The 26,119-nt window shown below is 57.8% G+C and overlaps 1 protein-coding gene across 1 annotated transcript in view; it reads left to right on the top strand.

Moving 5' to 3' along the window:
- Positions 1 to 2,133: 2,133 nt before the first annotated feature.
- Positions 2,134 to 26,119, top strand: part of PPP1R16A (protein phosphatase 1 regulatory subunit 16A) — a 25,126-nt gene continuing 1,140 nt past the window's right edge. The window contains exons 1-8 of the mRNA XM_024741038.1: positions 2,134 to 2,233; positions 21,892 to 22,910; positions 23,997 to 24,067; positions 24,145 to 24,290; positions 25,390 to 25,493; positions 25,588 to 25,712; positions 25,803 to 25,928; positions 26,009 to 26,109. Of these exons, the coding sequence (XP_024596806.1) occupies positions 22,652 to 22,910; positions 23,997 to 24,067; positions 24,145 to 24,290; positions 25,390 to 25,493; positions 25,588 to 25,712; positions 25,803 to 25,928; positions 26,009 to 26,109 (932 nt within the window). The 5' untranslated portion in view covers positions 2,134 to 2,233; positions 21,892 to 22,651. The remainder of the gene's footprint in view (positions 2,234 to 21,891; positions 22,911 to 23,996; positions 24,068 to 24,144; positions 24,291 to 25,389; positions 25,494 to 25,587; positions 25,713 to 25,802; positions 25,929 to 26,008; positions 26,110 to 26,119) is intronic.

A 26,119-nucleotide genomic window follows, 5' to 3' on the forward strand; every position in this document is an offset into this window, starting at 1 on the left:
GTAGAAATACGCGGTGGGGGAGGGGAGCGTGCAGAGGGCAGCCACAATTAGCAGGTTTCAGTTAATCTGGAAGGGAGGGGCAGGAAAGATTCCAGTGGGGGCTGCAGGCGGCCACCCCCCAGGCCTCATTCCTCACCCCTGGGCTGCCTTTGGCACTCCCCCTAGAGCTGTAAGGAAAAGCCCTTGGAAGGGTCTTATGACCCACAGTTACTTTATCCCATCTAGATCCCAGGTTCACATTTAACAGATGGGGGAGTGATTGGTCCAAGATGAGCCGCCAAGAAGGGGTGGGTCCTGCCCAGAGTTCAAGGCCAAGCAGCTAGCAGGACTTGGGGGGTGGTCTGGGAGGGCTTCCTAGAGGAAACCTCAGAAACAAAAGAGGGATACAGTTGACTCAAGGGATTTTCCCACAGGCTGCTGCATGGCCCCAGAAGGCTCCCCAGGCCCTGGAGGTCACTTTCCTTCCCTCCTTGGTGCTGGTCAACAGTGGGTCCTGGGAGCTGACCATAACAATAGTCCCTCATTATGCCCTGTGCACCTCACTGGTCCTGGGTAAGCTGGACCCCCCTGGCTTGAGAGAACTTCCTGGAAGTATGTTTGCCTCTCTACTCTTCTGGTCCTCTGGGTCCAGATACTCTGGAGGTTGTCCCCTGAGGAGGACGCCACTTGGTCCTCTGGGGCACTCAGGCAGTGCCCCTGGGTGGGTGTGCATGGAAGGAGAGGCCTTATAGCTGTAGGTGTTTACTGGCTACCACTTGGGGCCAGGCCTTGAGGACACAGCCCTGTGGGCCATGGTGCCTGCCCAGGGGAGCCTGCAAGAACCACTTGGCATCACCCTGGGCAGGAGTGAGGACAGGTGTGTTATGTCTGGGTACACAGGGCTTCCCAGGCAGCCCCAATGCCCTGTGGCTTAGGCTAGGAGGGAGATGCTCCCCAGGCAGGAGGGGGGTAGGCCTGAGTAGAGGAGGGGCACTCTGGGAGACAGAGTGGAGGCTGAGCCTGGGGAGGCCTGCAGGGCCAGCACCCCTTGGTCAGCCCTGGCCAGAGCTTCTGAGTGCTTTAGCAGGCACAGGGCCTGGCCCAAAGGTACGATTCTGGAAAATTGCATTTGGCAGCTGCCCGGAGACATGGTCCTCCTGGGTCCCAGACCCTTCTGTCCCCTGACCTCCTCCCTGGCCATCTAGTCTGTGGCTCTGCCCCTCAAGTCAGTCAGGGCCTGTGCTCTGTACCCTGACCCAAAGCCTGGGTTCCCCCCAGTGAGGACTGGGCAAGTCTGCAAAGGGATTATCTGGCCCGGGACACCAGCAGTGGTGGGGTGTTGCTACTAGGACCCCAGACCCGAGCAAAGCCACAGAAGCACAGGGAGACACTTTCTATCGCTTCACTCTAAGATTTCGTGTTTTCTTGGGCGGCAGCAGCACCCCTTCCACACACACACCAATTATACCCTTAGAGGGTGGAAAATCTGCAGCCTACAGTGGGTGCCCAGCTCTCACTGAGGTGCTGAGGGAAGGGGTGAGTGATGGGTGCAGTGGAGGAGGAAGCCTGGAGCTGAGATGGATGATGTATGTGGGGTACCACACGGCTCCCTCCACTATCTCAGACTCTTTCTTCAGACTTCACCTGGCTTCCTCTGGATCCCTATGTCACCTCCTCAACTCCTGTCTGTTTCCAGGACTCTAGCTGAGGGGTCCTTGTGTCTCACCAGGCGACCTATGGCTTCCTAGCTCCACTCGGTCATTAGAGGTCTTTTTCTCCAACAGGTCTTAAGTCACCCCCTCTCCTCCACTGGTCCTCCTGTGCTTCCAGGATAAAGCCCAGCTCTTGGTTTGGCGTTCAAGGCTCCTCATGTCCTGACTGTTCATCACTGACCGCACGTACCACCCTACCGGGTCCCCGCCCTCCTAAACCACCACCTCAATTCTTCCCACCGGGTCCTTCCACCTTTGCGCATGCTCCTCTCTACACCAGTGATGCCCTTGCTTTGTCGAGTGAACTCTGACCCTTCCTTAAAAGCTCAGCGTAAATAGATGACCACCCTCCTGGGAACCTTTTGACTACTTGCCCTTCCCGCCCCAACCGGGCCCCACCGCGCCGACGACGCCCCTACCACAGACGTTTGCACCGAAAAAGGTGCGGCCCCGCCCCCGCGGCGCCGGGAGGAGCGCTAGGCTGACGGACCCGCAGACGGGCTCCGATCGACTGCGCGGTGGCTGCTGGCGCGAGGCGGAAGGTCAGGCGCGGACTTCCGGGGCCTGCTGGCGGGAGGGGAGGCGCCGGAGGTGGGAGGGGGAGAGGGGAGACGGGGAGGCCCGGGTCCGGGCGGGAGGCTGTCCAGGCCCCGCTTGGGCGCAGGTGGGTGAGGCCCAGGCAGCCGGTGCTGAGGGTCAGGAAGGCTCCTGGAGTGGCAGGCTGTGAAGGCCACCGGTAGGCTGTTCACGTTTTAGCTAAATGTGGAGTTGTTTGCAGCCTTGCAACCTGTTGGTCAGGTAGGCAGCGCTAAAGTTACCTCCATGTCAGCTGAGGAAATTAAGGCCTGCGGAGAAGTGACTTGCCAGGCTTCTTTTGGGCTTTGGAGTTAGGCCAGAGGAGAAACTGAAGCCTTTCTGGGGCAAGTTCCTTAAACTTCCAGGGGTTCAAGTGACCTCACTTGTGGGTGGATCCTGGGCTCCAGCTCACAGATCGGTGTCCGGGCGGGAATAGTAGCTGCTGTGTGGTAAGTGCCGGCCGTGCTGGTGCGGAGGCGCTCGGGCCTGGGAGGGAGTATCCACGCCAGCCTGGGGCCCCTCGCCGTCCTGGAGCAGAGGCTGAGGCGACTGTGGGATTAATTTTCGTGGGTGCGGAGACGGGAGGTGTGTACGGAGTCATTCCAGGTTTGGGGAGGCGGGAGAAAGGCTGGACCTCCCCAAACCTCTGGGCCTTCTTTTTCCTCCCGGTCCTTAGCTTGGGGGTGGAGGTGCAGGGGCACCACACTGCTCTTCTCAGTCCCTGCCTTTGCTCCCCCAGCTGCTCCCCACCAGGATTGGGGAGCTCTCCCTGGGAGAGGTGTAAAGGGCCTCTGTGCCCTGGCTGGGCCGCCTCATTCACTTAAGGGGCGGCAAGGGGAGCCCCAGGCTGGAGTGAGTTGCCTAAGGGGCTGGTGGTTCCCTGAAGGATCTTGTGCGGGGCTGGCGCTGGGGTCCTTGCCTGGTGGGTGTGTGGCGCTCTGAGCAGCCAGCTCCCGTACCCCGCCTCTCCTGCCCCATCAGCTCTTACTCAGAGCTGGAATGGGGCAGCGTCAGCAGGTCTGTCCTCCCTTCCTGTGGGCTCTCCACTGGCCTCATCCCTTACCTACTTAGTCTGTGCCTGGACTCTGCCCTCCCCAGAAGGTTGCCTGGGCTGTCAGGCACCTAGCGAGGGGGCTCTCGTATCTATGGGCTCTGCGTTGGGGTCTGTGTTCTAGGGATTTTGAACCTCTGGTGTCTATCAACAGTTTGCCTCCACTGTGTGCAGTTTTGGAACCTCAGTCTCGGATGAACCTCTGGTGACCCAGCACACCATCTGTGCCCCAAGAGTGCCCCACCCCAGTGCCTCTGCCATGGTCCACCTGTTCACTAAAGCAGGATGTCTGGGTGGCAGTGTCTTCCCTCACCTCCAGCGCCCCAGAACTTCCTCCTCAGTAACCCGGATCCTGGCCCTCCTGTCCGTCCCTTCTACCATATAGCCTGCTTCTGTGGCTCCTCAGTTCCATCCGGGATGGTAGCCTTTGCTCCTGGCTGCTCTTCTTGGCTGTGTCTCAGCTCCTCGACTTCACCCTTCTCACCTGAGCCAAAGGGATGGGTCTGAAACGCAGGTCTGATTCTTGTCCTCTCCTCCTGGAAATCCTTCCTCACAGACTGCAGGATGACATGCCTGTCTTTGCACACTAGCCCCCGTCCCCTGCCCAACTCCTGATCACCTTGCCGTGTGTGTGTCAGACCACCACCCTTCTGAATTCCTGCAATAGTGGTGGAGGGGAGGGGAGGGAGTATACCTCCCCTGTCCCTTTCCAAGTTCTGTGGCCTTAGGAAAGGTCTTGTCAGCACATCAGATTGAGAAAAAAGACAGAGAGGTGAAGGAAAGTCTAGTTCCACAGACACCCAGGGGAGAGGGTCCCGGGGAGGAGAGCATGGGCTCCACTGCCAGGACCCCTGTGTGGGCAATGTGGTGAGGCCCGACGGCGGACGGCGGGTTCTGGACTGCTTCCTTCCTGGGCGGCTGTGACAAACAGAGATTGCCAGGACTGCGCGAGACCTTGGTCATTCTTTGATCTGACCATTGCTGTTGTGTTGGTTTTGTGTGGCGTGCTTTGTAAGTCTCACCCCCACCCACCCCCTAGAACCTCCTCCCGTTTTGGAAGGAGGAGCGTGGTGTAGTTGCAGGTGAACCCTGGGAGCCTCCAGGACTCAGATGAAGCCCCTGCAGAACCCTCCCCACTGTCAGGGAGGTTGGAATGGCCCTCGCTGCGCTGGCAGGGCCCGCGGTGAGCATTGCCGTTGCCGACAGGCCTCCTGTGTTTCCTCCGGGCTGATCTCCGGGTGGGTGAGCAATGCATGTGTCACCATCGCTGGCTCTGCATCCCAGTGCTGAGCCCGACCCTGACGCAGCTGCACACACAGCTGAGGGGGGTCCTTTCCATTCAGCCGGCTCAGTCCCAAGCTCACCGTCTCCTGTGTCCCCTTCTGTACCGTCCCCCAGTGCCCGGAATGCATCTGCTCCTGTGGTTATGGGTGCTTCCTGCAAGTCAGGCACCGGGTTCAGGGAAGAAAACAGTAAATTGAGTCAAAAATGAAAGCAGGGTGAAGAGACAGGAGTGACAAGGTAACCACAGAAGACCTCTGAGGAGCTGATATTTATATTGAGATCTGAGGGACTTCCCTGGTGGCCAGTATTTAAGAATCTGCCTGCCAAAGCAGAGGACACGGGTTTGACCCCTGGTCCGGTAGGATCCCACATGCCACGGAGCAACTAAGCCCATGTGCCACAACTACTGAGCCCGCGCGCCTGGAGCCTGTGCTCCGCAGCAAGAGAAGCCACCACAATGAAAAGCCCACGCACAGCAACAAAGAGCAGCCCCCGGCTCGACACAACTAGAGACAAGACCGCGTGTAGCAACAAAGACCCAATGCAGCCAAAAATAAAATAAATAAATAAATAAAAATTTAAAAATACACTTTAAATTGAGATCTGAGTTACAAGAAGGAAAGAGCTATTCTGAGATCTGGTGGAAGAACTTTCCAGACAGAAGGCACAGCTGATGCAAAGGAGGAGTGATGATGAGGATGGTAGATCAGGGGTCTGCAAAGCTTTTCTGTGAAGGGCCAGAGAGTAAGTATTTTAGGCTTTGCAGGGCATATGGTCCCTTTCGCAACTATTCTGCCCATTTGTGGAAAAGTAGCCACAGACAATACGTAAGTACATGTGCTCTGTTTCCACAAAACTTTATTGATAGACCCTGAAACTTGAATTTCATATAATATTCATGTGTCACAAAATATTCTTTTTATTTTTTCCCCAATCATTAAAAAAGGTAAAAACCATTCTTAGCTTATGGGCCATACAAAAACAGACAGTGGGCTGTAGTTTGCCAATTCCTGTGCTAGGCACCAAAAAATGCCTTTGTTGTCTAACTCATTGAATCCTCATAAGACCCTTAAAATGAAAGTACTGTTATTCCATTTACAGATGAGGAAACTGATTTAAAAGAGGTCAGGAAACTTGACAAATCCCCTCAGCTGCTGCTACTTTAGACCCAGAGTCTGGTTCCAGAGCTCAGCTCCCAGCCTCTGTGGTATAGAGCCGAGGTTTCTGAGGTGCAGGAAGCGGTCTGGTGCTGAGTGGGAAGTGGAGAGAGGTGTGGGAGGGGACAGCAAGGCCAGGAGGGGCCAGACCACTCAGGGTTAGAGGCCAGGAGAAAACTTAGGTTGTATACTTTTTTTTTTGTTACATCAAACTTTACTGAGGTATAGTTTACCTACAATAAAAGGCACCTATATAAAATAATTTGGTGGGTTTTGATAGATGTATACATCCTTGTAAAAGCCACCATAATCCAGATGTAGAGCATTTCCATCATCCCCATTCCCTTCCCCAGGCAATCACTGATCTGCTTTTTGGGGTGTTTTTTTTTGTTGTTGTTGTTTTTATAAATTTGTCTATTTTATTTATTTACTTTTGGCTGCATTGCTGCACACGGGCTGCTTCTAGTTGCAGCGAGCGGGGGCTGCTCTTTGTTGCAGTGCGCGGGCTTCTCATTACGGTGGCTTCTCTTGCTGCGGAGCACGGGCTCTAGGTGCACGGGCTTCAGTAGTTGTGGCTCACGGGCTCAGTATTTGTGGCTCGCGGGCTCTAGAGCACAGGCTCAGTAGTTGTGGCGCATGGGCTTTGTTGCTCCGCGGCATGTGGGATCTTCCCAGAGCAGGGCTCGAACCTGTGTCCCCTGCGTTGGCAGGCAGATTCTTAACCACTGCGCCACCAGGGAAGTCCCTACTTTTTGTTTTTATAGATTCACTGTCCCCTTTTTTTTTTTTTTTTAAGAATTTCACATGAATGGAAGCGTACAGAATGAACACTTTTGTGCCTAACTTCTTTGTCCAGAAGTTTTGGAAATTCACATGGCTGCATGTATGTGTGGTCCGTTCTGTCTTTGTTGCCGAATGTCTGGTACCCACCGCATAGATACACCACCGTTTACTCTCTGTGCACACACCTGTTGATGGACATTTTGATTCTTTCCAGTTTTTGGCTGTTTTGAATAAAACTGCTGTGAATACTTGTGTCTACAAGTCTTTGTGTGGACATATACTTTCTTTCTCTTGGGTTGAGTTGATAGAAATGATGGTTGAAATGCGTATTTGTGTTTAACTCTATGAAAAAGTACCAAACTATTTTCCAAAATGGTTGTATCATTTTACATTCCCAGTTCCATATCCTCTCGTCATTCTTTTAAAGTTTAGGTAGCTCGTTGTGCCTTTTTTAGTTGGCATTTCCTTAATGATGAATGGTGTTGCACATCTTTTCATGTCCTTATTTTATTGGCCATTTGTGTATCTTCTTTTGTGATGTGTCTAAATCTTTTACCCGTAAAAATGGGTTGTTTGTCTCATCAAGCTTTAAGAATTCCTTGTGTATTTAGGATGCAAGTCCTTTGCCAGACACATGTATTGCAAAATGTTCTCAGTCTGTGGCTTGACTTTTCATTTTCTTTCTTTCCTTACTTCTGTCCTTCTCCCTTTCTGTCTCTCTCCCTTTCTCTCTCTCTCTCTTTCTTCAATTTGGCTGTGCTGGGTCTTAGTTGCAGCATGCGAACTCTTAGTCGCTGCATGTGGGATTTAGTTCTCTGACCAGGGATCGAACCCACGCCCCCTTCATTGGGAGCACGGAGTCCTAGCCACTGGACCACCAGGGAAGTCCCGATGTTTAATTTTGTTACCAGGGTCTTGAACAGCAGATACTTTTAATTTTGATGAAGTTCAGTTTGTCATTTTTTTCCCTTTATGGTTTATGCTTTCTCTTATGGTCAAGAGGTCAAGGATCATTGTTTTCTGAGGATATCCAGTCATTCCAACACCATTTTTGAAGACCATCCTGTCCCCATTGTATTACCTTAACAGCCTTGTTGAAAATCAATCGACAGTGTATGTTTGGGTGTATTTCTGGATTCCCTATTTTATATTCATTGATCTTATTGCTAATATCCCACATATTTGATTATTGTAGCTTTATAATAAGCCTTGAGGTTAAGTAGTGTTAATTTTCCAACTTGGTTTTTCTTTTTCAGATCATTTTGGCTCTTCAAGATATTATGTAGTCCTATATAAATTTGAGAATTTCTACAAAAGGGCTTACTGGCATTTTGATTGGGATTGTATTGAAGCTACAGATCTATTTATGTAGGTCTCTTTTTTTGTTTGTTTGTTTTTGTTTGTTTGTTTGTTTTTGCGGTACGGGGGGCCTCTCACTGTTGTGGTCTCTCCCGTTGTGGAGCACAGGCTCCGGACGCGTAGACTCAGCGGCCATGGCTCACGGGCCCAGCCGCTCCACGGCATGTGGGATCTTCCCGGACCGGGGCACGAACCCGTGTCCCCTGCATCGGCAGGCGGACTCTCAACCACTGCGCCACCAGGGAAGCCCTTCCAGAACGTTTTAATTACCTGAAGCAGAAAATCTGTCCATTAAACAGTACTTCCTTACTCCCCCTCCCCCCAGCCCCAGGCAACCACCATTCTGCTTTCTATCTCTGAATTTACCTATTATATAAAGGGAAATCATACAATATATGTCCTTTTGTCTGATACATTTGTATCATGTATCAGAATTTCATTCCTTTGCATGGCTGAATATTCCATTGTATGTATATACCACATTTTGTTTGTTTCTTCATCTGTCGATGGGCATTCGAGTTGTTTCTGCTCTTTAGCTATGGTGAAAAATGCTGCTGTGAACTTTGGTGTGCCCATAGCTGAGTCCCAGATTTCAGTTCTTTTGCTTGTATACCCAGAAGTGGAATATGCCTTTGCTCCCACACTGCATGGTCGGCAGCGTCACGTTCTGTTCTGTACCCTAGTTCACTGTCCTGTGGTGCAGAAGTTGGAGACGATGTCAGTCTTTCTGTCTTCAGAGCCAGGCATTGTACACAAACTATGTCTCCTCATCTGCGGGCCTGTTGTCCCAACTCCTGCACCCCTAGAGTGTTTTCACCGGGCTTCAAGCTCGCAGCATTCCGCTGTGTTACCTGTTTCCGGTCTCCTGGTGTGTTTCTGGCCTCAGGTCATTCCCAGACACCTCCCCCACGCAGCGCCCCTCTCTCTGCTCTGGGGCTGCTACCTTCTTCCCTGTGACCTCAGGAATGTGTAAACTGATCATGAGCTCTCTTCTGGATGCCCCTCTAGTTCTCCTGCTAGGTGTGTGGAGGTCGCAGTGTGGTCATCTGGACCCCACACAGGTCTTCTTCTAAAGCTTTGTGGCCTCAGTGCCCCCCCCCCCCCCCCCCCCCCCCCCCCTATGCCCAGCCCCAGGCCCAGCATCATTGTGTGTGATGTGTGTGTGGGTGACTGAGGTTCGAATCAGCAAACCCAGGGTCACAATGCTGTCTCCTCCAGAGCCCACTTTTGTTATTTTGGTTTTAACACTGCTGTACTTGACAGACCTTCATTTCCAAGTCTACACGGTGAGGTCCTGGCCCATCAGAGTCATGAAGCCGAAGGTGCAGCACCGCGGCAGCCGGGATCAAGCCTGTGGCCTGGCCTTTAGGAAGGTGTGGTGCTCAGGCCTCTGGAAGCCTGTCCTTTCTCCTCCTAGCTGAGCGTGGGTTGGCTTTTTGTTTTTTTGTTTGTTTTTGGCTGCACTGCGTGGCTTGTGGGACATAGTTCCCTGACCAGGGATTGAACCCCGGACCTCGGCAGTGAGAGCACAGAGTCCTAACCACTGGACCACCAGGGTGGCTTTTATCCTCAGTTCTCTTTGAGTCTCTTTTCAAATGCAGATGCCTCCAGCTGCCCAACTTCTTTCATTTGGCCATCTAGACTTCTGACACCTTGCTGTGAGTTAGTTTATTAGATTTCTTTCAGAGCTGGGTGGCAAAGGGAAGGGAAATGGACAAGGGAGCTTTGGAGTGCCCCTGGCTTCTGGGGAGGGGCCCTCCCAGGTTCTCCAGCCCCCACAACAGTGCTGCCACACCTTGCTGGCAGTCCCTCACTCACGTGGTCCAAACGGATCTCCAGTGCCTGCTCTGGCCCAGGGACCTAGGGGGCTGCAAGCACCGTGTGCACAAACGTGCCAGCGTCTTGGGGTCCGCCTTCCTCACAGGACTGTCAGCTGGGCAGTTGTAACGGAGCCAAATGAAATTTCATTTTTGTAGGTCACAGCTTTGAAATAGCTTCAATTTCCTACGGTTCTACTGGTGAGGGAAGTTTGAGGAGTATTGAGATCACTGAAAAAGGACACAGATCTCATGGGAGGGGTCAAGAAGGAAACTGAGGCCAGAAGATGAGTAGGAGTAAGTAAGCCAGAGAGGAGACTCGTTATAAAGCTACAATGGGGAGGACACTGTAGCACAGGCTTAGGACGGATGGAACAGAGTCAAGAGGCTCAGACAGGTTCACACATATATGGGAACTTAATTTATTACCAAGGCGGTGCTGCAGAACAGTGTGGAGAGAAGCACCTTTTTCCAAAAATATTTATTTATTTATTTAATTTTTGGTTATTTTTGGTTGCGTTGGGTCTTCGATGCTGCACGCGGGCTTTCTGTAGTTGCGGTGAGCGGGGGCTACTCTTCGTTGTGGTGCGCAGGCTTCTCATTGTAGTGGCTTCTCTTGTTGAGGAGCACGGGCTCTAGGTGCGCGGGCTTCAGCAGTTGTGGCGTGTGGGCTCAGTAGTTGTGGCTCGTGGGCTCTAGAGCGCAGGCTCGGTAGTTGTGGCGCATGGGCTTAGTTGCTCCGCGGCATGTGGGATCTTCCCAGACCAGGGATCGAATCCACGTCCCCTGCATTGGCAGGCGGATTCTTAACCCTGCGCCACTAGGGAAATCCCAAGAAGCAGCTTTTAAATAAATGGTGCTGGGACAATTGGGTATAAATGTGGAAGAAAAATGCAACTGGAGTCTGTACTAGTTATTATTGATGTGTAACAAATTGCCTCCGAATATAGCAGCTTGAAACAACATTTATTGGGACTTCCCTCATGGTCCAGTGCCTAAGACCCTGCGCTCCCAATGCAGGGGGCCCAGGTTCAATATCTGGTCAGGGAACTGGATCCCACGTGTCACAATGAAGAGTTCACATGCTGCAACTAAAAAAAAAAAAGATCCCGCACGCAGCAACAAAGATTCTGCATGCCGCAACGAAGACCTGGCACAGCCAAATAAATAAATGTTTTTTAAAAAACCAAACAAAAACCCAGCATTTGTTATCTCAATCTCTGTGGGTCAGGAGTCCAGGACCAGCTCAGCTGGATGGTTCTGGCTCAGGATCTCACACATTTTCTGAAGACTTGACTGGGGCGGGGAGTCTGCTTCCAAGCTGGCTCCCTTGCTGGTCCCAGTGGGAGGCGGCTGGCTTCCCCCAGAGTGAATGACCTAAAAGAGAGAGCAGGGATGTCTCAGTCACAGTGCCTTTCACATCCTAATCTTGGGTGTCACACTGTCACGTCTGCCACACTCTGTATTCATTATAAGCAAGTGACTAAGTGCAGCCCACATTTAAGGGGAGGGGAATTAGGCTCCACCTTTTCAAGGGAAGAGTGTCAAATAATTTGTGGGCATATTTTTAAACCACTATAGATTCCGTACTTTACACTATACACAAACACTAGCTCCAGGTGGACTATAGACCTAAATGTGATGGAAACTATGCTACTTTTAGAAGATAATATAGGAGACTAGTCTTTAGAAAGATGTCTCATCTGATTAATTCTCAGGGAACTGCAAATTGACTGCAGGGCGATACCACGGCCCACACACCAGAGTGACAAAACGAATATGTTTTGTATAAACCAACTGGAATGTTTCTCCATTGCTGTTGGGACTGTAAACTGGTACCACGTTGAAAAGTAGTTGTAGCATCCATTGATTCATGTCATATAGCCTGCAGTTGGCTGCTGTGCACCAGTGTCTGTGGACAGGGTGTTCACGGCAGCCTGTCATTCACAGGCCCACACCCAAGCTGCCCTAGGCCCTCAGAAGTGTACCCCGAGCTGTGTAAACAGGCCTGTAGTGGACTGTTACTCAGCCCAAGGCAGAAAGCCTAGGGCACATACCTCAGAAGGGGTGGATCCCACGCACATGATGGGAGTGAGGTAGCTCAGAGCATGAGGCCCAGCCCCACCTGGACATTCAGCCTGCCAGCACGGCGCTCTGCTGTTCCGAAGGTGTATGGGGGTGTGCAGGCGTAAAGAGAAGCCAGGTGGTGACCACTGCGAGGGGGAGTGGAAGGAGGGCTCTGGGGAGCTGCTTGGCACCCTCATGGGGTGGAGCTCACGTGGTTTTGTGTTTCCATTTTATGTGTGCATTGGTTTTTTTGCACTTTCTGTACTTGTTTTTTTTTTTGCAGTACGCGGGCCTCTCACTGCCGTGGCCTCTCCCGTTGCGGAGCACATCCTCCAGAAGCGCAGGCCCAGCGGCCATGGCTCACGGGCCCAGCCGCTCCGCAGCATGTGGGATCTTCCCAGACCGGGGCACGAACCCGTGTCCCCTGCATCGGCAGGTGGACTCTCAACCACTGCGCCACCAGGGAAGCCCCTGTACTTGTTGACTTAAAACAGCCAGTTATTTTATCAGGAAAATGGGTTTATTTTAGAGGAGCAAAGAATTGCAATTGAGGACCTGCAATCCATGGGGAACCACAGGCAAGTCTGGAGAACGAAGAGAAGAAACTCTTTTATAGAGGAGAAGGGGAGTTGGGCGGGGCTGTTCTAAACAGAGTCCATTGGAGGAAACTGGGAGTTTGAAGTTTACTGGTTTTTCATTGGCTGAGCTGTTGCCGGGTGGGGAGAAAATCTTCCTTCCTCCTGCAGCTGAGGTGGAGTGACAGGGTGTGAGAGCTCCCCCTTCTGGCCTCCTGACTCCATTTTATTTTATTTATTTTTAATTTTTATTTATTTATTTTTTGGCCGTGGCTAGCGGGATCTTAGTTCCCTGACCAGGGATCGAGCCCAGGCCCCCTGCAGTGGAAGTGTGGAGTCCTAACCACTGGACCGCCAGGGAATTCCCCTGACTCCAGTTTAAATGAGGTTTCTGTTTATTAATTTTCACAGTATCACACTTCACAATAAAAAGTTTTTAACAGGGCACCCCAATACCCTGGGGAAGCCTGTGTAGGAGCCCATCCCAGGCACAGGAACCCCTGTTCCTCCAGACCTGAGAGGCAGGGCATGCAGGACTGACACGAGGTCTAGCCTGGATGGACAGTGGGGCGATGGGCAGGGCTGCTGAGTCTTGGCTGGGGTCCTACGCAGGCCCTGGGCCTAGGATGTCATGGGCTGTGTAAGAAGCACGGACCTTTCATGGGGCCAGCAGGGCCTTAGGACCGTTTCACGCACGGGGGCGACTGGGTTGAGCCTTGCGATTTCAATGCCCTGGGGCTGCAGTGCGGAGAGGGGCTGGACCCCCGACTAGGAGCAGGGCAGCAGGTAGAGGCCCTGTGAAAGATGAAGACCCAGTGGGGGCTGGGGGCAGGAGTGGGCTGGAGGAAGGGGCCCCAGGATGGCACTCTGGCCTCACTTCTGGTGCTGTCACTGCCCCTCCTTGAGATGAGGGTCCAGCCATGCCATGGGTCTCCTCACTCCCGCCCTTACCTGCTCCCCAGTTCTCACAGCTGCCAGGTGTGCTCCTCTGGGCCTTTGCACCAACCTTCACTAGGCCCGGCCGCTGCTTCCTGCCCGTGAAGAGGACACCTGGTAGCTGTGTGGGTCACCTGCCGCCCTTCCCTCGAATGCCAGCCTGGGAGGAGCAGGGCTGTGAGTGCTGCTGGTGGGTGGGGGGCGCGGGAGACGCTGGCCTCCTGCAGCCCAGGTCTGCCTCGGTGACAGTTGTGGTGTCAGGGTTGCTGCGCCACGACGGACGTGACCGGTGCTGAGGGCGCTCTCGGTGCAGCGGCACTTCCTAGGGGTCCTTGGGAGCCCTGAGGCCGAGCTCTGTGGGGGCTGCTGGGGGCCGCGGCCACAGGAGGGGCTGCTCATGGCGGGTTCCCCAGACCTGTGGGCCGTCAGGAGGCTCAGGCTGGGGCACGGTGAGAGACTGGGGCCTGGAGGAGAGGCCCCTCGGCCGGGGACCCGTAACACCAGCCCTGCATTGGCTTTGAGAGGCTTGTGCGTCTGGAAGGACCTGTGAGCGTGTCCGGCTGGGTGAGAGCGCGGCCGAGGGGCCCAGGGCTGGTCTCAGAGCGCATCCTGACGCGTGCTAAGTGCGGGCTGTGCGACGCTGACCCTCCCCAGTCTGTTGCCAGGTGCTGGGGAGGCTGTTAGCGCCCTTAATTCTTGAGTCCACGCTTCTGCTTCTGTGACCAAGTGCAGCCTGAAGCCTCAGGGGATCGGTGTCGGTGTGGATGCGGCACTCGAGTCCCCAGCCCAGGTCCCAGTTGGCCAGCTGTCCTGGGAATATCCTCTGTAGCGCTGTCCCCCATATAGGCCCAGTGTGGGGCCCGGACACGTTTCTGTTGGGGACAGTGCCTGGAGTGGGCGGCTGGTGGAAGGTGTGTGGTCCACGGGCACCCCCGTGAGCAGGGACAGTCACGGTCACCCCGCGCCTTCCCTAATGCTCGGTCTCCCCCTGGGTGGGCGGGCAGGTGCCGGTGTTTTGGGTCACGTGTGCATTTCCCTGATGACTGTTGACCTGGGGCCCCTCATTGTGTGTATTTATTTTGGCTGTGCTGGGTCTTAGTCGTCGCACACGGGATCTCCGTTGTGGCACGTGGGATCTAGTTCCCCGACCAGGGATCGAACCCGGGCCCCCTGCCTTGGGAGCGCGGAGTCTTACCCACTGGACCACCAGGGAAGTCCCATTTAGTTGTTCTTTTTATATCAGTTGTTGTTACGCATTTCCTACTCTGTGGCTTGCTTTTTCATTCTTTTTATTTTTTTTCTTTTGGCTGCTCTGCGGGGATCTTAGTTCCCTGAACCCGTGTCCCCTGCAGTGGAAGCACGGAGTCTTAACCACTGGACCGCCAGGGAAGTCCCTTCACACTTTTAAAATTTCAGTTTGAGGAGAAAGGGTTCGGGAAGCCCCGAACCCTTCCCCTGTCCCCAAGGGCACATGGCTGTGGTGCAGAGTCTGGTCTGGGACACAGGCGTGGACGCACTCCATTGACCCTTTCAGATTTTACCAGTTTTACGTACACCCAAGGGTGTGTGTACACCCAAGGGTGTGCGCGATCTGATCACTTGTGTCGAACGGTGTGACCACCACAGTCGAGGACCCTCGGCTGCCCTATGTGGCCCTGGCCACCTCCTTCCTCACCCCACCCCCACCCCATCGAGAATGCTGGGTGGACCGGGCCACGCAGGATGTGACTGGGGGAAGAGCAGAGCACCGTCCATATCCATCCCGGCCGTGTGCGTCTATCGTGGGCTCTTTTCATCGTTGAGGGGTGTTCTGTGGGGTGGGTGGACCGGAGTGTGGTTAACCATTCACCCAGTGAAGGACATCTGGGTCGTTTCCAGTTTATGCATGAAATTGCTCTGAAATTCACGTACAGGTCTTTGTGTGAACCCTAAGTGTTCATTCTCTGAGATAAATGCCCAAGAGTGCAGCTGCAGGGTCATAGGATAAATGCATGTTTAGTTTTAAGAAACAGCAGACTGTTTTCCGAGTGGCTGTGCGCCTCCCATCCCTAGCAGCGCTGGGCGAGACCCGTCCTTGTCCCGTCCTTGCCGTCTGACGGCCACTGTGATTTCCGTTTGCGTTTTCCCAGTGGCTAGTGCTGTTCCGCATCTTCTCGTGGGCTTTGCTGCCATCCGCATCTTTAGTGAAATGCCTGTTCACATTTTGCCCCTTTTCTAATTGGAGTGTCTGTTTTCTCACTGCTGAGTTTTGAAACTTCTCTGTGTCCACTGGATAAAAGTCCTTTGTTCTGTTTGTGGTTTGCAAATATGTTCTCCAGGCAACAGCATGTCTTCTGGCCCACTTCACAGGGTCTTTAGCAGGACAAAACGTCTAAATTTTTATGAGGTCTACCTAATTTGTCATTTATGGGCTGTGCTTTTGGTGTCCAGGCTTCATAGATGCTGTGCTGTCTCACCTTTCATGTGTAGGCGCACAAGTCACCTGGGGGGGGTCAAGGTGAGCTTTTACATGTGGCTGTTCAACTGTCCCAGTGCCATTTACTGAAAAGACTCTTTTTCTGCTGCTCTGCAGTGTCGTAAATTGAATGTCTGTGCATGTGTAACTGTTTCTGGACTCCGTTCTGTCCTGTCAGTCTATTTCTCTATCCCTCAGCACTTCAGATTTGTCTCTTTTTAGGATTGTACTGACAATTCTTGCCCTTTGGCATTTCCTATTAAATGGAGAATCAGTTTGTGAATTTCAGATAGAACCAGTGGGATTTTGATTGGGATTGCATTGAATCTTAGATGAATTTGGGGGAGAGAAAAAGCAGCCCCGGAGAAGGCTGGCGGGAAGGGAGCAGGGAGGAGGGGCCGCGGTCTGGGGGAGATCAAAGGCTGAGTGATGGGGCTGAGGGCGTGGGGGGATGCGGAGCCTGGCCCCGGGGGAGGGTGTCAGGACTGGGGGGCGGAGAGCAGGGTCAGGAGACCCCTCCTCTGTGCCACGTCTCTCACGAAGCCTCTCTCACGAAGCCTCTCTCGCCTCCCGCACACGTCGTCTGAGACTCTCAGGAGGTGGGGCCCCTACCACATCCGAGCCCACTGCTCCTCCGCCTCGGGGACTGCTGCTGGGCCGCAGGGAGGAGACCACCTGTGTGCCTGCAGGGCAGCCCCTTGGCTGAGCAGGTCCGAGGCTTTCTACGCTTGATTAGTCACTCAGGCGCATCCTTTAGGGCTGGCGCTCTCAGCCTTTGTGGTCCAGCTGCGGGTGCTGTCCACGCTCATGTCCTACTTCCAGTTTGCATGTGTTGATTATTAGGGAGTTGAGTATCTATCTGGATGTTTCCAGGGGGATCCGTGCTCTGTCCCTGTGTGCGGCCGTCATGATCGACGAGAGGACCCCTTTGTCCTGTTTGTTGCAAATGTTTTTGCTCCGCTGACCGTTTGTCCTTTGATTTCATAGGTTCCGTTTTGAAGTGTTTGTTTTTGCAGTGCAGGCATCTAACAAATCTAGTGCAGTCGGATGTGTCAGTTTTCTTTTTGGTTTCTGGGTTTTGTGTCAAGCTTAGAAAGGCTTTCTTTGCCCTTTGCTGGGGTCACACAGACGGTCTTGCCTTCTTACTGCTGGCACTCCTGTGGCTTTATTTTTCCTACGGCTGTGTCAGTGACACCTCTGGATTGGTTCTGGTGTGAGGAGAGAGGTGGCGTCCCGCCCTGCCGCCCACTGGAGCAGGCCTTCCCTGAGGCCCCCGCTCAGTTCTCCCGTCTGTGCCTCTGCTGACCACTCACTTCCACGTACTCTCTCCTGGGCGTCCTGGCCCCTGCTCACGTGGACACTGCTCGGGCCCGCTTCTCAGGGCCCTCCGTCCTCCGTCTGCCCCTCGCTGGAGCTTCCCTCGCATCAGGCAGCCTGTCCTGCCCTCCGGCTGTGGCTCCTCTCCTGTCCGCCACTGCCGGGGGTGTGTGTGGGTCCCATCGTCTCTCCTGCCAGGTCCCCCCACCCCCCAGATCTGATCACATCACTCATTTGTCTGGAAGCCTCTGGGCTCCCCGGGCCCAGGCTGAGGCCAGCTCCTCTGCTGACCCTGGCACGGGCTGGTCCTGTTAGTCCCCGCCCCCCGAGGCCGCACCCGATACCTGACAGGTGTGCTCACACCTGCCCTCCCTGAACAGAGCACTAAATGTTGTTCCAAAGAGGTTTACCTTCACGTGGCTCAAAATCGAAACAACAGGAGTGACCCAAAGCTCTGGTGCTGCCCGCCTGCACCCCCACCCCGCCCCGCCTGAGGCCCTTCCCGTTGCTTCTCTCCTGTCCTGTGTTTCTGATACCGGTTTACGTGTGTGCTCACACAGAAGTTGCTTATCGTGTACAGATCTTGCACCTTTTTTCCTTCGCTGAACAGTTTCTTAGTGACCTTCTCACGAGGGTGCACAGGAGGCTTCCTCATAAGCCCCTTAGGGCCTTACTTAATGACCCTTTGATAGACGTGTAGGACGTAAAGGCTGCTGCAGTGAGGGGCCTGATGGTAGTGCTGTGGAATTAGCTTCTAGAACGTTCTAGAACAGGCCTGCCGGAGGCAGGTGAGTGCCCCTGGGGACAGCTGCCCTGGCCGCACCCCCAGGTCGGCTCCTCCATGGGTCCCGCACCAGTGCGAGGAGGAGCCCGCCGCCCACCCACCCAGCTGCTTGGCTCCTGGCCTCTCCGTCCTTGCTGCGCACGCCTCCCAGTGCCCCCAGCCCAGCCCGCCCCGCTGCTGCTGGCGGTGCCCCCGACCCCTCCCTGGGCCCGTCAGGTGAGCCCTCCTCCCCACCAGCGCACGTCCTGCGCCTGCTCCAAGGGCAGGCCAGTTTTCCTTGTGCGCTGACCCTAGGACACCCCCAGGCCAGGCTCGTGGGGCAGGGCTGGGGACAGCATGGCCAGACCACTGGCAGAGTGCCTGTTGTGAGCCAGACCCTGCCCTTGGGGCGTCGGGTTCCCTCCTTGAGCAGGTCCCCACCCGAGGTCCCAGCACGTGGCTCTGGGCATGGACCAGGTGGGCCCCCAGCTGGCTGGTCCTTTGCGGGACGAACGGTGCCCTTGGTGGACTTGTGCCCGCGGCGGCCAGATATGCAGCGGGGATGGGAGGCTTCCCAGGTGAGCCGGGCTGGGGCGGAAGGGTGAGGGGATGGGGCAGGGGGTCAGCCAGGGATGAAGCCCAGCTACTTGTGGTCCCCGAGCAAACAGACGCCCCGCCTGCAACACAGCGCGGTCAGCTCTGCCTCGGGGTTTCGGCAACCAAGCCCCAGCCCCTCGCCCATGACATTTACATGCCCTCACCTGCTGACGGGCACGTCTGTGTGTGTGACTCTGCAGGATGGCGACACACACTTTGCTCTTCCCAGAGTGAGGAGCAGCTGGTCACTCCCCATCTTCTGCTGTCGTAGATAAAGCCACAAGGAAAACCAGCTCCAGCAACCCTTAAGCAGGACAGGGATGCGAAGCCCCCAGAACCTGAGGGGAGGTGGGCACCCCACTCCCCCTCCCCCGCCCCTTCATCTCTCCTTTCCTCTCTCTGAGCAAAGCACAGCCTCCCTGTCCCTGGGCGAGTGAAGGGACACTTCCCGACCCTCAAAGGCTCTGGGCTCTTGCTACACTGTCCCTGATTCTCACAGATGCTGGGAAGTGGGCATGAGAGGCAGGACGGTGGCGTCGTCAGCAGGGCCCCACGGGTTTAGGCCTCAGTTCCCCAGGTGGGAGATGGAGATAATGACGGGGACCTGCCGGTGCAGGGCTGGGACTGTGGTTGGGGAGGAGCCGCTGAGACACTCAGGCCAGCGTGTGTCTGTGTCTGTCCACACCGAGGGCCTGGGCTGGGGCCCATAAGCCGGGTGTCAGGGGTACTCTCCACAGACTCTGGACATAGTCCAGTGCCGTGGGCTCAGAGGATGAGGGGCAGTGGCCACTGTCCTTCCAGAAGGCTCCTCCCACCTCAGCCCCACACTCCCATGCAGCGCCCCAGGCATGGAGCTGAGAAGTGGAAAAATCGTCCAGATTATCTCTGTTTGACATTCCAGGGAGGCTTGGGGCAGGATTTGTGGACTGAGGCGGCAGCCGCCCTGCTTGGCCCCCTTGGCCTGGGTGTGGTGCGGTGGTCAGTTGTTGGGACTCCACTGAGCTGTCCTGGCCTTTGTGGCTCAGCTGAGGGGTGAGTCTTGCAGCCTGGGGGTACCGTTCCTGGACTGCGTGGCTGGGAGGAGGCGGAAGAGTGGGGCTTGAGGAGGGGGGACAGACGGAGAGCTCAGACTCAGCCTGGGGGGGCCGGGGCTGGGCACTGTGCTGCCCACCATGGAGACTGTTCCAGGATGGGCGCCCACTGCAGCGGGGTCCTGACACTCCCTGGGGTCACCTTTCTCTCAGAGGAGGCAGTCCAGCGGCCCAAGGACCCACCCAAGGTCACATGCAGACTGTCCTCAGGCAGCTTCCAGCAAGGAGTGCTGCTAAAGGGGCCCAGAGGGGACCTGGGGCTTCAGGCAGGTGGGGCCCCCAGAGTAGGGGGCTGAGGACCCGGTTGAGCTGCTGTAGCCCAGCAGGAGACCAGAGTCTCCAGTGTGCAGTGCCCGGGCCGTTGGGGGCCCACAGGGAGCAGGTCTCTATCCTGAGCCCCGTGCTGCCTGGGGCACAGGGGTGGGCCTGGGTGAGGCTTCAGATCCTGCCCCACATGTATTTTCATGGGTGGCCTTCAAAATAAGAAAACAACAGCTAGAAAACACAACATCTGTTCAATTTGAAAAGCTGGTGGTTACTCTATTTTAGGTTGTTTTCTGCCCCCTACCCTGCTCCCCCGCATGCAGGGGTCTTAGCTCCCTGACGAGGGAATTGAACCCCTGCAGTGGAACCATGCAGTCCTAACCACTGGGCCATCAGGGAAGTCCCCTCTAGGGGAATTTCTGTAGGACGCGGGCGTCAGAATCTCTTTTCTTCCATAAAATGATGGGGTAGATGACATCTCCTAAATCTTGTCAAACTTAACAAAATCGGGCTGTGGCTCTGATGTTGGCGCCCACTTGGAGAAGACTGTCGCTGAGGCCCTGTGAGCCTGCTCTGCCGTGGAGCCTTGGCCTGCAGGGAACCTCCTCCCTCGTGGACAGGTGGGGGCAGCATCCTCTGTGACGGGGTCGGGGGTGGCCCTGGGCAGAGTGCGTTGCTCCTCCTTCCCGCGTCTCTTGGGGCAGGCTCTTCAGAGACCTACCCCAGACAGGTGAAGATCCCATGTGTGGGCTGGAGGGGGTCCCAGCTCCCTCCAGGGGAACCTGAGGCTGCCTGTGAGTGGCCAGCAGGGAGGGAGAGTCTTACAGAGCCAGTGAAAGCCCTGCCATGCCTTGGGTTTGGTCTGGGATCCACCCCCAGCCTAATGGGTGGGGAGTTGCCACGGTGCCCGCAGGCCTCCTGCCTGTCTCGGTGGAGAAGGGGTGTCTCAGGGCAGAGGTGGGACTTGGGGGATCCAGGCAGGGCGTCTAGGCAGCTCATCTGTAGAGGTGGCCAGCTGGGGGCTGTCCGCCTGGAGGGCTCTTTCCTGTCCCCAGGTAGCCTCTGAGGCCTGGCTCGCAGAGCGGATAGCTGGAGTGCCAGCAGAGTCCAGGGCGAGGCAGAGCTGTAATGCGAGGCTCCCAACACACTGGGGGTCCCGGGGCAGGAGGGACCTGACCTCACTTGATCTGGCCCAGGACAGTTCCCCTCCAGAAAGAAGGGGGCACTCACTGAGACCCCTGAGTACAAGTCTGGCCAGAAGAAGCCTGGGTCAGTCTCTAGATGGCCACAAGGTCTGGCCGAGTGGGAATGGGGACTCCCAGTGGGCAGGCTGAGCTGCAGGTGGGTACCTTCTAGGTGGAGCATGGCCATGGCCTCCCGAGGAGTGTCCTGGGACCATGCCTAGTGAGCACACCGGGCGTGCTGGGCAGGACGGGCCATGGTGGGGACTGTGGGGCTGTGCCCCAGCCCAGCTGCCGGCCCACCTGTCTGTCAGGCAGGCCACCTGCGCCTGCGTTCACACGACTAGGGCTTGGACCGCCGCCCAGGATGGCAGAGGGAAGCAAAGCACCGAGTGGCCTGAGCTAGAAACAGAAAGCCCGGCGAGGAAGAGGCCCAGACTCGGGTGTTGAGGAGCTGGGGTGCTGGGCACGCCAGGCCAGGCCCTCCGCCCTTCACAGCTGTGGCGGAGCAGCGGGCGGCCCGGTGTCCAGGCGGCAGGGCCCGCCCTCGGGAAGGCCTAGGCCGCACAGCGCTCGGGGAGTCCGGGAGAGCCCAAGGAGAAGGTGACCTTGGCCAGCCCGGCCCGGCCCAGGGCGCACAGGTCAGGGGCGCTGCGGGGCAAGGGCTGAGCCGGAGGCCTCGAGGGGCCGCCTCTCAGGAAGGCCGCAGCGAGCTGGCAGTGCCGGCCCTGCGCCCCTCTCTCAGCCGCACAGCCTGCAGGGCCCTTGCTGGAAACCGCGAGCGTGTGGGCCAGGCTGCGGGCACTGCCAGCCCCCTCCCCTCTGCCGGGATCTCCCGGGCAGGGCTCGCCCTCACACAGGGCGGGGCTCCGGGTGGAGCCGTTGCCGCCGTCTGGCCTTGACGCGCTTCCTGCTTCCTCCTCTCAGGCCAGCGGGAGCGCCTGCCATACACAGCTGGGCCGCCGGCTCCTCCGAAGGGGACGCCTTCCTGAAGACACAGTTGCCAGGCCCGCTGTACCCTCGGTGCCCTGGCCACTTAGAGAGCCTCGGCTGGGGGCCAGACCCTGGGACTCTGGACACACGCCCGCCCAGGCCCCCTGTGGCCACACCTCCTCGTTAGCACTGACCCCAGAAGGCTGGGGGCGTGGGGAGGGAAGTCCCCGGCCATGGCTGCTCCTAGACCCCACCTCGTCCCCTAAGGCCTATTAGGTGAGAGGGGCTTTTAGGGCTCCCAGGGGCCTCTGCCCCTTGCCCTGGCCTCCTCTTCCCCTTGGCAAGGCGTCAGGGAGCTGCAACTTCGCTATCTGGGTCATTAGCTTCAGACCCTGAACTGAGGCTGGCCGGGTCCAGGACTGCTTCCCACAGGGTGGGCACCCTGACCCCACGAGGGAGGGAGGCCTTGTCCATCGAGCAGCCAAGGTGCCAGGGCCCTGGGAGGCCGGCTGCAGGCGCCCTCCCTTGCTGCCCTTTCTGCCTGGGGCCTGGGCCCCTCATGGCTGCCCGGGTCTGGTCACAGCGGGGTGCCTCCTGACCCAGCCTTGCCAGGGGCAGAGGACACTGAGCCTTAGAGAGGGGATGCCCCCCAGGGCGCCAGTCCAGCCAGCTGCCCCGCCTCGCAGGCCCAGCCTGGCCCCCGTGCTTCCCCGTCCGGTGCCCCCAGCAGCCCCCCTGGCAGGCAGCCCCCGCCATGGCCGAGCACCTGGAGCTGCTGGCAGAGATGCCCACGGTGGGCAGGATGAGCACACAGGAGCGGCTGAAGCACGCCCAGAAGCGACGTGCCCAGCAGGTGAAGATGTGGGCCCAGGCCGAGAAGGAGGCCCATGGCAGGAGGAGCCAGCGGACGCAGTCACAGAAGGAGGCGGCCGGCGGCCGGCCACAGAAGCGGGTCCTCTTCCCCCCCAGCGTTGCCCTTCTGGAGGCGGCTGCCCGGAATGACCTGGAGGAAGGCGAGTGTGGGCCAGCCATGCACGGCAGGCAGCCTTGTCCCTGTCCCCCGGTGCAGGCCTCGAGAGGTCCGCCAAGGGTGAGGCCCAGCGTCCTTAGCCACAGACCCCAAGTGGTGGGAGCCCCAGGGTAGCCCTCACAGGCCAGCCTGCGGAGGCTCCTGCAGTGAAGGTGAGGCCTGAGGGGGTGGGCGGGGGCCCTGGGTGGGCTGGGAGCCGCCCAGTCTTCGCCGCCTCTTGCCGGGGCGCTGGGCTTTGCTCTGGACACCTGCTTGCCTGGGTCCTGAGCCTCCATACAGGAGTACGGTGGAGCCCACCTGGGCAGGTTAGAGCACGGGGAGCGGGGCTCCCCGTACGGCCTGGCCCCCTCAATGCCTACCCCTGGCTCTGCCTCTGAGTTCTCCCTTTTTCCCATCAGAACCTTCCCAGACGACAGGCCTGAACTTTGGGCAGGCTTCCTGTTCCTTTCCTGTGCCCACATGCTCACAGCCCCTCTGCTCTCCTGGGAGGCTGCCGAGGGCGCTTTCTGCCTCCCTCCAGGGCAGAGGCCTCTGCCGTAGAAGCTGGGGTGCAGAGGGCAAGGAGGGGCAGGGTGTGCCCCAGGCCGGTGCATGGGAGCTGCGGGGAGGGTGCAGCCAGGGAGGGCCAGGCCTGGGCACCTTGGGCCCACACTCTTGGCTGCAGCGGTGCAGGGGTGGGGGGCTGTGTGTGTGTGTGTGTGTGTGTGTGTGTGTGAGTGTGTGTGTGTGTGGCTGACAGAAGGTGCCAGCACCCAGGTCCGGGGGACGACAGTGGAGGTGACTGTCACACAGGAGGGCCCTAGTGCCATGACTCAGGAGGGCACCCTGCTGGAGGGTAGAGGCAGAGTGCTGCTGTCTGTACCCCACTTAGGGGCCCAACTCCTGAGCCCTCGGCCTGGGCTCTGGTGTCCCTCCTGCCACCTGTACCACTGCTTCTCTCCCCGTCCTCTGCTCTCCCAGCTACGCACAGCCATCAGCCCAGGTACCCCAGGTGCAGGGACCTGAGCAGGATGGCGCTGGCCTGTGGTGGGACTCCCGTGCCCTGAACGCGCCCCCCTCCTCTCTGCAGTCCGCCAGTTCCTCGAGAGTGGGGTCAGCCCTGACCTGGCCAATGAGGACGGCCTGACCGCCCTGCATCAGGTCAGCCTCGCTGAGGGTGCGAGGAGAGGACGGGGCCCCGGCCTGCGGCTCGGGCACTCAGGCCACGTGCTTTGCAGAGCTGCATCGATGACTTCCGGGAGATGGTGCAGCAGCTCCTGGAGGCTGGGGCCAAGGTCAATGCCCGTGACAGTGAGTGCTGGACACCCTTGCACGCCGCGGCCACCTGTGGCCACCTGCACCTGGTGGAGCTGCTCATTGCTGGGTAGGGCCCGCTGGGAGGAGGTGTGGCTGGAGTGGGCGTCTCTATCAGGGAGGGGCTGCAGCTGGGCCAGGGCCAGGCAGGACCTTCCTCGCAGTGGGTAGTTCATCTGGAGACACCGCCCAGGCATCTCATCTCTGTGGAAAAGTGTGCCTGGACCCTGGCCTCTCGTGTTCCCACTGACCTTTGCTTACCCTGCCGCACCCTGGCATGCAGAGCGGGACCTGGGCCGAGACCACGGATGCTGCCACCCCAAGGGAACTAGCACGTATGCAGGGCAGTGTGGTCCTCTGCCTGCCAGGCTGCTCACACCACGAAGAGCGTGGAACTCCTTGAGGACAGGCCTTGACCTGCTCTGGTCTCCTGGCCTTCCCAGGGTCTGCATAGAGAAATGCCATTCTGGTCAGAGCCACAAGGGAGAAATTGGCAAGAGGGGATACCTGGACACAGGTGGGGCCGTTAACAGGAGGGCAGAGCAGGGCTGTGCTCCTGAACACCCGCCTTGGTGAATGGAGAGGGTAGTCAGCTTCACCAGGACCCAGGAGTCCCCCGCTGGCTGGCCGTGGAGCAGTCTGGGCAACACTGGCGGGTGTGGGGGTGGATGCCGGTGGCTCCCGTTTGCACACAGATGCCTTGGAGTGGGACGGGCTGGGTGCGCAGCGTCACGGGGCAGCAAGGGGGGGCGCACAGGCGGCCCCTAGCCCCACTCCGTGCTCCTCCACAGTGGGCATCCAGCCTTGTGTTTCGGGCCCCTTCAGCTCCCCGCAGTGCTCTCCTGACACCCAGGCTCTCTCCCCACCACCTTCTGCTGCCTCGGGCCCCCAGAGTCTTGGCACCCCCTCGTGGCAAGTGGGCCCACTGTACACGTTCATGGGGGCAGAGGGGTGCCAGGAACCTGAAAAATCAGACATGGTGGAGACTGCAGGACAGCCCACCTGGCCCCAGGACAGCACCCAGGGCCAAGGGGCCGCCTCTCACTGCGGCAGGTGAGGCCTGGGCCCCTCTGAGGCAGCCCTAGGTGGAAGGCCTCTGAGAGGGTCCTGGGGGCCTCCGCTGGGGGAGAAGGGCCCTGTGACCAGCGCCCCATCCACCCTTCCCGCAGTGGTGCCGACCTCCTGGCAGTCAACACGGACGGGAACATGCCCTATGACCTGTGTGAGGACGAGCAGACACTGGACTGCCTGGAGACGGCCATGGCCAGCCGTGGTGAGTGCACCCCTGCCCGCCTGCCGGGGCAGCAGGGCGCGGGGTGCGGCGGGGGGTGTGCTGGGGGTGGAGCCCTGAGCCTGCTGCCCCGCAGGCATCACCCAGGACAGCATCGAGCGGGCCCGGGCCTTGCCCGAGCTGCATGTGCTGGAGGACATCCGGAGCCTGCTGCAGGAGGGGGCAGACCTCAATGCCCCCCGGGACCACGGCGCCACGCTGGTGAGGACGGGGCCGCGCGGGACGCAGGCAGGGGAGGCTGCTGCAGGCCGAACCAGGGCCGGGACTCAGGGGCCGGCGGTTTGCCTGCAGCTACACATCGCCGCGGCCAACGGGTTCGGCGAGGCGGCTGCCCTGCTGCTGGAACACGGGGCCAGCCTGAGCACCAAGGACCGCGACGGCTGGGAGCCACTGCACGCAGCGGCCTACTGGGGCCAGGTGAGCGCCTGCGGGGCGGTGGGGCCGGGCAGGCTCCGCGGCTCCGCAGGCTTCACCAGCCCGGGCTCGCCGGCCCACAGGTGCACCTGGTGGAGCTGCTCGTGGCACACGGGGCTGACCTGAACGGCAAATCCCTGATGGAAGAGACGCCTCTCGGTGAGCCTGGGGCCGCATCCTCCCGGTGTAGGGCG

This window comes from Neophocaena asiaeorientalis, unplaced genomic scaffold (assembly GCF_003031525.2).
Source record: "Neophocaena asiaeorientalis asiaeorientalis breed wild unplaced genomic scaffold, Neophocaena_asiaeorientalis_V1.1 scaffold177, whole genome shotgun sequence".
NCBI lineage: Eukaryota > Metazoa > Chordata > Mammalia > Artiodactyla > Phocoenidae > Neophocaena > Neophocaena asiaeorientalis.